This window comes from Camelina sativa, chromosome 6, assembly GCF_000633955.1.
Source record: "Camelina sativa cultivar DH55 chromosome 6, Cs, whole genome shotgun sequence".
Lineage (NCBI taxonomy): Eukaryota > Viridiplantae > Streptophyta > Magnoliopsida > Brassicales > Brassicaceae > Camelina > Camelina sativa.
This window is the reverse complement of record NC_025690.1, coordinates 8,265,323-8,277,883: the sequence shown is the minus strand read 5'-3', so window position 1 is coordinate 8,277,883 and position 12,561 is coordinate 8,265,323. Positions and strand designations below refer to the sequence as shown.

At 34.7% G+C, this 12,561-nt stretch overlaps 1 protein-coding gene across 1 annotated transcript; it reads right to left on the bottom strand.

Moving 5' to 3' along the window:
- Positions 9,808 to 12,293, bottom strand: LOC104698799 (endoglucanase 16). The gene is made up of 8 exons (XM_010414190.1): positions 12,225 to 12,293; positions 11,906 to 12,118; positions 11,598 to 11,798; positions 11,357 to 11,434; positions 11,084 to 11,233; positions 10,901 to 11,009; positions 10,651 to 10,814; positions 9,808 to 10,434 (listed from the first exon to the last, which is right to left on the bottom strand). The coding sequence occupies exons 1-8, from the start codon at positions 12,291 to 12,293 to the stop codon at positions 10,111 to 10,113; spliced, it is 1,308 nt and encodes a 435-aa protein (XP_010412492.1). The 3' UTR covers positions 9,808 to 10,110.

The following is a 12,561-nucleotide window of genomic DNA, read 5'->3' as shown; positions in this document are numbered from 1 at the left end:
AGACAAAATAGCCAGGCGGCTCGGCCAACTCGACCCGGTGCTCGGTTAAGTGACCGGTCGAGTTGGCTCCTCTTGTGCTCCTTCCACTCGGTCGAATCCCTCTCTGCACACGGTCGAGTGTTTGGTCGAGTGGGCGGTCGAGTGGGACTCCGGACCTTGGTTCTTCAGCCTTAACTCCTTTGCTTTCTCCTCATGATTGTTTCACTTCTCCTCAGCATTGCTTCCATGCTCCTTAGGCTCCAAAATCACCTGTTTATGCAAGAAAAAATGCAAATGCAATGCAACTACACTCTAATGCAAGAACAATCCTAAAACTATGCAATAATGGTCAAAAAGGATAGCAAAGTATGCAGAAGATGTGAATATATTAAGGGAAAACAGGGTAAAATATGTGAACATCAACCGATCACTCCACCCGATCCGGTACTCGAATGCTTACATCGAGTGCTTAGGTCATGTGGCTCTTGTTCATTTGCTTTCTTTAGTTTATTTTAGGATTGTTAGATCAAACCAAACTAGTGCTTGGCTTGACTTGCATAGTTCTGATTGCATCCTTCCTGCTAGCATAAACAAACATTTAGATTGATAACCCTTTGTACTACAACTGCATAGGGAATTGATACCTTGGGTGAAAATCCTATTATCACTGCTCAATTCCCTCTTAAAGCTATTTCCAGGAAAGCTAAAATCCCGCTGGTCGGGACCATTTAAGATCAAAGAAGTTCGACCTTATGGAGCCTTTGTGTTGCTGAACAAGGCTAGCAAAGATTTTATAGCTAATGGTCAGAGGTTGAAGCACTACTTGGCTAATGACTTCATTGAGGAGGGAACAACAGTTTCTCTCTCCGAATCTCAAGACACCTAAGTGGTGCAGTAACGTCAAGCTTAGAGACATAAAACATACGCACGTGGGAGGCATTCCCATGGTATCCTTATGTACATATATTCTTAATTTCTTTTAGTTTGTGGGTTTTTGTGTTCGGAAAACCATGGGAGACTTGTGTGGATTTAGTTCACAAACATATGGAGTAAACGGTATTGTGAATCGGTCAAGGAAGGGTCGAGTGATACCATCGGTTGTACCAATCGGCCAGCGCCTAGCCGATTGAGAATTCACGGGTGTGATGAAGTTTCAACCAGGAGCTACACGCGGCCAGGTGCATCGGCCAGATAGAGCCCGCGTGAAGCCATCGGTTAGCCCCCTCGGTCAAGTGAAGGTTGAGTGAAGAGTTTGGGCACCTAAACAGCAACCATGAGCGGTGTGGCCACTCGGAAAAATGGTAGCCGATGGTGGTTCACGAGTAAAAAGGGAGACTTTGGACAGGAACAACACGCAGGGCGATCCTTCGGCCAGACCATGGCCGAGTGATGCCATCGAGGATTCGAATAGGAACCGTCCGCGGAATGGTGCATCGGCCAAAGGGTGTCCGAGTGAAGATCTTCGATGTTTGGACAGGGACCATACGCGGTAAGGACCGTTGGCCAAGTGATGGCCACGTGCAGCCAATCGGCCAGGTGCATCGGCCAAACGGTGGCCGCTGGTGTCCATCGAGGTAAGTCTTCTCCTCCTTCCTCGGTTTAATTCGGTTCAATATTAGTATACCAGAAAAAAATTTCAACTTTTCAAATCAAATTTGGCTGGTTTACTACTTCCCTCAACCCCTACATTCCGAAATTTCTCTCTTCTCTTCCTGATTTGTCGATTTAAAACTCCTGAACCCTTTAGAACACTAAAAACTTTGTATCTCTCTCAATTCTCAATCGTTTTCAAAGATTTTTGGTGTGTTGGTTTCGGTTTTGAAAGCTCTTTCCATTACTTAGAATCTCATCTGTAGCTCTGCATCACTCCTCGTCGAAAACAAGGTAAGAAACCAACCCTCTCTTCTAAAGTTTGAATTTAATAAGTGTGAGATTGGACTTCCCAGCTCTTTATGTCTTGATTCTAGGTTGTTTAGCATAATATTGATGCTAGCTAACTCCTATTTGGTTTTTGTTGCTGGGCTCCGAAAATTCAGATTTTTGAGCACTTAGGGTTCTTGAGAATTGTTAAAATCTAAAATTTGGGGGAATATGAGTTTTATTATTTCTTTACCTTGTCTATTGTACATAGAATCAATTTGTAGGAGACTAGAAAGTTTGGAGACCAATTGATCATGTTTGATGGTTTATTGAGTTTAATTTTTTTATTTTTTTAAGAAGAAGTAATGTTGAGTTTGCTTATGGGGCTTTTGCTTAAGGTTGTTCTCATTTGTTCATTGGATCACTATGATTGATTTATCTCTAAGATAATTAGCACTTGCTGGTTGTGAATTCAAGTTGTTGCTCCTATTGAGCATAACTAATATTTTTCAAGTGTTTTTGTATTTTTGATAGGAACAATGGCTAGAACAAACTTGAGACCTGGAGAAAAACAAACTAAGGCAAAGGAAGTTGTAGAGAGGGCTGTTGAGAAGAAGAAGAAGGCAACTCAATCTAAGTCTTCACTTGGCAAACAAAAAGCTCCAACAAGAAAGAAGAAGAGTAAAGAGGTTGTGATTGAAGAATCTGGTTCAGAAGAAAGGGATATGAGTGAGAGTGAGTCTGAGTCTCCACCACCCAAAGCTGCCAAAGAAAATCAAAGAAAGCCAAACAAGAAAAAGCCTACTTACTCCCAACTGATGCAGCGCCTTAAGAGGATCAAGTTTGCTCCAACTAGATACCCAGATCATGAATTCCTTCTCAATGCTGGACTCCTTGAAGATATGCAAACCATCTTCACAACTTTGGGATTAGGACAGTTCTTCAATCTTGGCTTTCCCCACATATGTTGACCAACTAGAGAATTCCTTGTATCATTGTCAGTAACTTATTATGAAGAAGAGATGGTGGAGGAGGCCAATGATCTTGGACATTTTGAGTTTAAAGTTCAAGGGAAGCACTACAAGATGACTTTTGGAGAGTTGAGAGCTATATATGGTTTTCAACCAGGAACAAGGCTAGAGTACAACACTAACCCAAAGGAGTATGATTCTTTTTGGCAAGATATTTGTGTGGGAAATTACATTGCTGGTCAAGTGAAGAACACAAGCATCATGCATCCTACAGTGAGATATGCTCACAAGGTTCTCTCACACACTCTTTTTGCAAGAAGGGAGGCTGGAGGAGTTCATGCCAATGAACTTGGTTGTCTTCTAGAAGGAGTGTAGTCCTTCCTAAGAACCTACAAGGAGAGTACTCTTCTACTTTCCAATGATGAAGACACTTGTGTTGCTGTTGTCTTCCTCCACCAAATGCTTCACTACCAAGGTTGGGTTTGGACAACAACAGATAGGACTCTAGTTCTAAGTATGGGTGGACTTGTCACTCCCATTTTACAAGCAAAAGAAGTTGAGCTTGGTGAGTTTGACCATGGGATTGCAAGGCTTCATCTAGTCTACCTCAAGAAGACTAGTTATTTGGATGGCCAAACTGAGAAGGGTTTGTATGCATACTATGGTTACATCTTCAAGAGCATGTAGAAGAACAGGCTCCTACTCCCTCAACAAGAGGTCACATCCCTTTATATCAGGTTTGGAATATGCTGCCACATTAAGGATGATTACCTCTACTCATTCAAAGATGATGGGCCAGTGATTCCAATAACAAATTCAAGGAAGGGGAGAAATCAAGCTGAAGACACTTCACAAGCAGCTCCTCCCAGTCCAGTTTATGGGAGTGCTAGGTATGACTTCCAACCATTTGAAGAGGCCACTACAAACAAGTCTCTTAGAACCGCACACACCCATATCAACCTTCTCCAGCGACTGGTTAGATGGCAAGGGAAGAACATTAAGAAGCTAGTAAAGGGAGTGAATGGTCTTCACAAAAGGTTGAAGCATGTGGAGGCCAAAATTGACATTGCAAGTACCTCAAAACCAAATCCTTAAGTTGTTGTGAATTCAAGAGAAGAGGAAGCTGATGTGGTTGAGGATGAGTTGGAGAGACACTCAATCCATGGTGAAGCTAGTAATGCCATTGGTTTCTATGATTCACCTAGAGCTTCAACATATGAAAGGAGACAAAGGAGGAAGAGAAGGGCTGAGAAGTCTCCAACACCATGCACTAGTAACTCCTCCTACTCTCTTGATTCCTCCATGAACTAGAGATACACTCCAAGTCCTTGTACATAGAGTCTTTTCTCATTTTCATCATTATTTTTCTTGTTAATCTTTTTCCCGGCTTTTCTCACACCGAGACAGTTTGAATTAAGTTTGGGGGAGGGATTAACCATCTAACATTGTGTTTTGTTTTGATTTTCATTCTTAGTTTCATGCATTTGTTAATAGCTATGTTTTGAGAAAAATCAAAAAAAAAAACTAAAATTTTAAAACCAAAAAAAAATGCATGTAGCTTTGCATATTCATTTTTGTGTTTAAGATTGAGTCTAGAAGCATTTAGCATGCATTTGCATTTGGGGATAATGATGAAGTTGCCTTGTAAAAGTGGAGACGTAGGATTGAACTCACAACCCTCATTTATATAGTTCATTGGTGCTTGTTTAATCTTTGGGAAAAAATGAAGAGTCTAAGCTTAAGCAATTTGTCACTTGAGAGCACTTTCTTCTAGTGTAAAGATTGCATGATCATTTTTGCATCTCTAAATTATTTGGACTTTAATTTGATTTTTAAATTATCTTGCATATGGACTTTGAATGCTAGCTCATGGAAATTTCATTTGGGTTAACAATCTCTTTTTGCCACTCTATTTTGATTATCCCAATCTCTTGCCATACCTTTGAACACACCAACCCATTTTGTAATTTAGGGTTCTAAAATTTGAAATATTGCAAATAGAACCTTATAGTTTTGTGGAAAAAAATCAAAATTGGGCACAAGGTCCCAAAAAAATTGAGTCGGTCCTGACAATGGATGACCCCAAGAAGATGCAACTCACAGAGGATCTATGAAGCTTCCCACAGGTTCATCCAAGCTCAAGATGTAATGTGATGATCATCATCCATCTGTAGTTGTAACATTTCTTCAGAAGTCAATTAAATCTAGGGTTTGTTGGGGTTTTAGTACATTTGTGAAACTTAATTATCAGAATGATACATTCACTATTTACAATAAAAAAAAAACAGGGTGGTGTGAGATAGAGGTGATTAGAGATAGAAATCAGAATGGGTCAAAGGTGATGGGGGACATTACCTAAAAGCCATGTTTGATGGTTGGGAGAAGAAAGAGAAGAGAGAGGAGAAATAAGAGAGGAGAGGGAGAGTGGGAAGGAGCATGTTGATTTTTTTGGATATTTTTCTGTTTCCTTAGGGCATTGGGGGAACATTTTTGGATGTTCTTAGAGTAAAAATATTATAAAAAAGAGTTTAGATCTTTTGTTAAGAAGTTAGTTATTGGGATAAAATGTTTAAGATCATAAGATTTAATAATATAATAATATGAAACATATTACAATTATAAAAACTTTAAATAATAACATTTAAATTGCAAACTTAAAAAACTTATACTAAAATTCAAAATACAATACCAAATTTTTATGAAACAAAAAAACATTAAAAAAAAAACAGACAAACATATTACTTAATTAATTAAAGCATACAAACATTTTTTATAATTAATACATAGTTTAATGTCCAAATTTATTTCATATATTCTCAATCAAATCCTCCTTCAATTTGTGATGTGCTTGTCTATCATGAATTCTTGTATGACCATCACCTAAACCCTCTAGATTTGAAGCCATATTTTGGTGTTTTAATGGCCGGAATACAAACCCTAGCCGGCGAAGATGTAGAAATCGAAGCTTTCGCCGTTTTGGAGAGAAACTTCGAAAACCTAGATGCGATGTCGAAGAGAAAGATAAATGAAAAATTTTCTCAATTGCAAAAAATCTCAACCATTCACGGACTGCCATAATCTGTTCTAATTTAAGACCCAAAAATGTGTTCTATGGGCACTGTTCAATATTTTTTTCATTTTATTGGGTTAAGAACACCCCAACTGTTCTGCCATTGCAGATGGCCTTATAGCCTTATACGTTTCTTTCTCTCTCTTTCTCTTTCTATATATTATTTTTTTTTCTTTTTCATCATATTACTCTTTTCCTAATTATTCTAATATTTATTAATATATTTTTTATTTCAATTTTTGTTCCACTTACAAAAAATCTCTGTTTTTTTCTTTATAATTTAATATGTATTTTGTTTTAGTGATTTCAAATATATTTCATATATATTTTTTATTAACTATTTTATCTTCTGTACATCAATATTTGTTTACGGTTTAAATAATTCATCATGTTAGACAGATTCAAACCGTACTCAAATATTGTTAGATGGTGTGAATCTATCCAGCATGTTAGATATATTCAAACCGTCCAGCAAATATTTGTGTACGGTTTAAGTCATCAAGTATATTGGATAGATTCACATAGTCCAAAAATATTTAAGTACGGTTTAAACTATCCAGTATATTAGATAGATTCACATTGTACAGCAATATTTGAGTACGGTTTAAACCACCCAGCATGTTGAATAAATTCACACCGTCCAGCATTATTTGAGTACGGTTAAAAATATCCAGCAATATTTGAATACGGTTTAAACCATCCAGCAATATTTGAGTATGGTTTAAACCATCCACCTTAATAGGGTGTACGGATACAAAAGAAGTAAATAATTTATTTAAAAAATATTAAACAAAATTAATATCAAATTGTAAAGAAAAAACTATAGATTTTTTTTATATCTAAGAAGTTTCCTAAAAAAATTATATTAATTTGAAAAATCAAGAAATAGGAAGAAAAAAAGAGTAATTGTACAATGGCATGAAATGTAATTAGGAAGATTGTTGAATGGCAAAAAAGGCTGAGAAAATAGTCAAACAGTGTTAAATGTGGATTTTTCTAATTGTAAATAGTGAATGTATCTTCTTTCCAATTATGTTTGAAAAATGTATCATTTTGCCAAATATCTCTTAAATCTATTATGTACTTAGGGCTTTTTAGTTTGTTAGTTTATGATTTACTAGATAAGGCCCGCGTTATTACGCGGGTAAAAATTAAAATTATTTAGAATAATTTAGTAGTAATATACATGTTTTTGGAATTTATCTTGTAACATTTTAATATTGAATATAAACCTCTCATATTTCATTTTAATACTCTCTCAGTTCCATTATATTAGAATTTTAAGGCTTTCTTTTGCTCTATTTTATAATATTTTCTCCAATTTCTACGTAAAATTTCGATTAATATAATAATTTATGACTATTTGAACTATGCAGTATATTTTTTTATTGGTTGAATTTTATAAATGACATAATATTTATTGTTTATTAATCTTTGTGTTTTTACCTTAAAACTTTTATAGGACTGGAAGTACCATTTAAATATCTATACCATCATAATAAACCATATTTTAAGTTTAATTATACATTTCATCTTAATGCATATAACTAAATAACTTATATCAGACACAATTAATACATTATATCAAATCTGTATCTTAGTAAGAATCATAAATACAAATAAAAATTAACAAAATACAATTCACAACAAAAACTGAATCAACATTATTTAAGATGTATTTGTTAAATGAGTGAAATTTAAAAAATAAAAACATATATAAAAACATAGAGACATTCTCATCAAATAACTTAAGATTCATGCATATAAATTATAATTTATTTCGAATTATCTTATGTTTTAACATATGCATTACAAAAATACATGTGCTGAAATTATAAAATCAAATGTAAAAAAATATTACTAATATTCTTAAGAGAATTTGTTAGAAATACCCTTTTTGGTATACCCCTTTTCAAAAATACTTTTTTTAAACATTTTTATTTTTACACTCTTTTACACAATTACAACATTTTAAATTAATTTTTGGAATTTTTTTAGGTTTGGATTCTCTCTTTTACATTTAGGATATAGTTTTGAGGGATTAAAATTTAGTATTTGGAATTTAGGGCCTTATTTAGTTGTTTTATACATAGAAAAGACGTATTTTTGAAAATAGACAACATGATAGGGTATTTCTTAAAAGTGATATAGGAAAAGTGATATTTTTGAAAATCACCCTACTTTTAAATGATTTTTTTAAAGCTGATACATATTAATATTTGAAAAAAAATAAACTTAAGTAAATTAATCGTTAGACATTCAGTTTAGTAATCACATTACTGTCTATTTTATCGTAAACACATAATTCACTACTTCATGGATTAGAGTTAAAATTTTAATAAAAAATAATATGAGCATCGTCTGAGATAATATGTATATGGGTTAGTATTTAAAACTTAACAATAAAAATAATCAGTAAAAAAATCAGGTAACAACTTAACATCCACAAAATTTTTGGAAATCCAAAAATATCCTAGATATTATTTTTCTATATGTCATAATTTTATAAGTAATACTTTTGTCAATTCTCATTAATTAACCAAAATATCTTTCCTAAAAACTCAATTTTCTATTATTTTTAGGTTTTTCATTTTACTACATGCATTAAAATCTTTAAGATAAAACATGTAAAACTATAGTAATGCACATCATGTATTGAAATTTTTTCTTTTTAAGTTTATATTACAACGATAAATACAATCAATATCTGACTAAAATTATTTATTGAAAAAAAAAACTTATGTTATTCTTTTTAACTTTGTTATTCATTATTTATTAATTAATATACATGCTTAATAAATTAAGTTTTTGATTACACATGTCAAATTTTATCAAGAACACATGTATAATATAATTAGCAAACAATAGAAATATATTGATTTTGTTAGTTTTCCTTTTTGATTTAGAAAATAATCTTTTTTAAATATAAACATGTAAAATTCTGTAGATATAATTAAGTTGTCCTACTATGTTTATAAAAAAAAAATTGACATATGTCAACATCTGAATGATACAATTGACACGTGTCACGATTTCGTTAATTAGTAATTTGTCTTCTAACTTTATATAATAAGATTACTACTATTTCAAATAGTAAAACCGAGGAAAAACAACTTATTAATTTGCATCTATTCTCAGCTCTGCCAAGTCTATGGGTTTGATGCAAAGTTTGCCACCTTACTCAACATTCTTGAATCATTTTTTCAGGTTCGTCATTTAAAGCTGCTGTGAATATCATGAAACACTCCTCCGCATCCCGATCTTGTAGTCCCAACTTTATATTTTATCTTTGAATAATAGTGATGTATACAATAACTTAATAAGCTAGTGTAACCCATTTTCAAATATCGATAAATCCCAATGAGTGTATACCCCGTTTTCATTTCTTGATCTCGATTAAGGTATATATTGGATACCGTGGTTGCCTGAAAACGTTGGATGATGTATAGCTCTCTTCTTCTATCTTGTTCTTGGGATTCACGTTTTCTATTCTTGATGTATTTGGTCCCAACCCGTTGGCGTTAAGCAGCTTCTTCTTCCTTCTATATTATTGCCATTTAGAGTTAGTTGGTGTTCATCTCTAGCTTTCTTTTCTACAGAGATAAATTTTTCATGTAACGGGCATAATTTAGGCTGCTTTACTTTCAAGGTTTTTAAGGAATGGAGCTCGGCTTCAATGGTTTACTGTGTTAGGCAATCACTTGAACCAGCTCGCATGACGCCTTCTAAAACCTGATTGTACTTGCTTATTCGTTAATTACTCGCTCACTTCGTCAATATTGTAGGGTGATAGATAGATATTTCATTCAGAGTATAATGGATATAGTTTTTTAGTTTTTTAAGATCATAAATTTAAATTTATTTTGCTGTATATATATAAAATTAACAGGCACACAAAATAATATCTTTAAAAACCATATTAGAGAATGTTCAGAAAATTAATAGAAATTAACATAAACATCAAATGTTTAAAACAACAATATATTATACGTGAAACGGCTATTCATTAAGTTTCACTTCATTATTGTTTCAAATTATTAGGGGCTTATTCTTATACCCATGCAATAAATATAACGGAGATTCCAAAAAGCTACCTACAAAAGCAAAAGAAAAGGAAAAATAGAATTACATTGCATGCCCACATGCAGGTGTATGCAATTATAACAGGTAAGGAATACCCTAGTATAATACTTTCGTCAAAGTGGTCTCGAATGTGATATAAATGGCTCTCTAAGCCGTGGCAGCCAGCTTGGCGAGAACACCAACGGCAATAGAGTTGATGTAAGTACAAGGCTCTGTGTACACGGAGGTCCATCGCAAATCTTGGAAGTTGTCTTGACGGTCAGGTCCTCCCAAGATGGCTCCGGTGAGCTCGTTAGCGTTAGGCACGTTCTTGTTGTACCATTTGACGAAGCTCATTGGGCAGCTTAGCGGCTCGTTGGCTTCATGCATGGGCACTGAGGCTCCTCTGTGGTGGGCTTGCTTTGGCGGGTTTGGTCCGAACCCAACCATGTACGATCTTCCTCTTGGGTTATGTCCTAGTAAGTAGTCAATCTGATACGTGCATAAAAATAGATATCTTCAGGCCATTTTCTATCATTGTGTTTGTGTGAGAACATATTAGGTATATATTCTAACACGTTATATATCACTTTAAATGCAAAAAGACATTGGAATTTCACTTCCCAGATATTCAAACTTCGTATGGTGGTCTTAGTGTATGTTTATTTTGCATTCTGATAGGAAAGATAAAGAGGGAGACTATATTACCTGTTTCTTAGCAAAAGCCCTGAGGTGTGAACAATCGAATTGCTTGTTTCCGCAAGAGATCTTTTGGTTGTGTTCCTGAAGTATATCAGCGTACGCTGAGAATAAGAATGCCGTGGAGGTGACGTATTGACTGTTGGCTCCATCTCTCAAGTGAATCATACCACCTAAATATTTTAATAACGAAGACCACACTATATCATACTGTAAATATTCAATTTTAGAAATATGTATGCATGGAGCTAGGCAAGACCTGGGGTAGTGAAGACTTGGTGGTAAGGACTCTCGGGGAGATTAGAGCAGACAAAACTATCGGCTTGTTGTTTGTATAAGTCAAGTCCTTTTGCGCCTTCGAAGATCAACTGCATTTACATATATTTATTTATGCATAAATCGATTTCAACCAAAAAAACAACTTCGGATATGTGCAATATACCTTGGTGATGAGGATCTGTGCACCAGCGTACTTGAGGTCCCAACTGAATTCAGCGACGTAAGCACTTATGGCTTCGAATTTGAGGTAGCTAAGGAACACCTCCTTCCTCGTCGCCTTGTATAGCCATGTTGCCGCCCATATCAACTCATCCTTCACATTATTTGTAATTAATATGAATTACGATTTACGATATATATCAATATATGAACAAAGAAAAGTAATAATTGATATACTACATTTTAACTAGAGATAGAAGTTAGAGATGGGATTTACATTGTAACCGGAGTTAGAACAATAGAAGGGGCATTCTCCATCGAATGTACCCTTGTGGCTTTTGGCTAGCTTGAAAAGCTGAAATTGAGATATTAATCAGCAATTAATCTTTAGTTCTTTATTATTTAAAGAGAGCTGTCTAGAGAATATGTCATATTTTATACCATAAACAAAATAGTATTTATTTTAAAAACTAAATAAATATTTATGTATAAAAAACATGCTAAATTAATAAGCATACCAATTTGGCTTTGTTGAGGAGCTGGCGGGCATATTTGTGGTCGACATGGCGGAAAACGATGGAAGAAGCGGCAAATGCAGCAGCGGTTTCAGCCGCGATCTCCGTTCCAGGAACTTTATCGCTAATCTCCAAAATTGTCCTTGGCGTCTGCATGTTCTCGGGCCTCGCCCAACACTGGTGGTCGGCGTTCGGATCACCAACCTATTTGACCATATTCATAGCACGGCCATTTCAATTAATAAATAGGTATTTTTATTTTTATTTCATGATTTAATTGCAAAATACGAAATTGATTATAAGATTGAAACCTGAACATATAGGCGGTTCTTACGAGAAGAACATTTGAGGAAATAATCTGTGCCCCAACGAATAGCGGCACGAGCGTTTTCGAGCTCTCCCGTGGCTCGTAATTCTTTCTCGTAGGTAATGGTAGACCAAGCCAGCGTTGTGATCGTAAACGCCATTGGAAGACCATACTTTACATTGTCTCCTGCGTCATAGTACCCTCCGGACAAATCCACCTATACATATATTATATATAATTATCTCATTACTTGTAACCTAAGATCTGATTTCTAAATAAACATGATTTACTCGAGAAAATAAATATAACGAACTCAGACTTACATTACAGAGTTTGCCATCATCGAGAGCAGAGTCACCTCTCCATGGAACCCTATTGTTAGGNATATTCATAGCACGGCCATTTCAATTAATAAATAGGTAAGTTTATTTTTTATTTCATGATTTAATTGCAAAATACGAAATTGATTATAAGATTGTGAAACCTGAACATATAGGCGGTTCTTACGAGAAGAACATTTGAGGAAATAATCTGTGCCCCAACGAATAGCGGCACGAGCGTTTTCGAGCTCTCCCGTGGCTCGTAATTCTTTCTCGTAGGTAATGGTAGACCAAGCCAGCGTTGTGATCGTAAACGCCATTGGAAGACCATACTTTACAT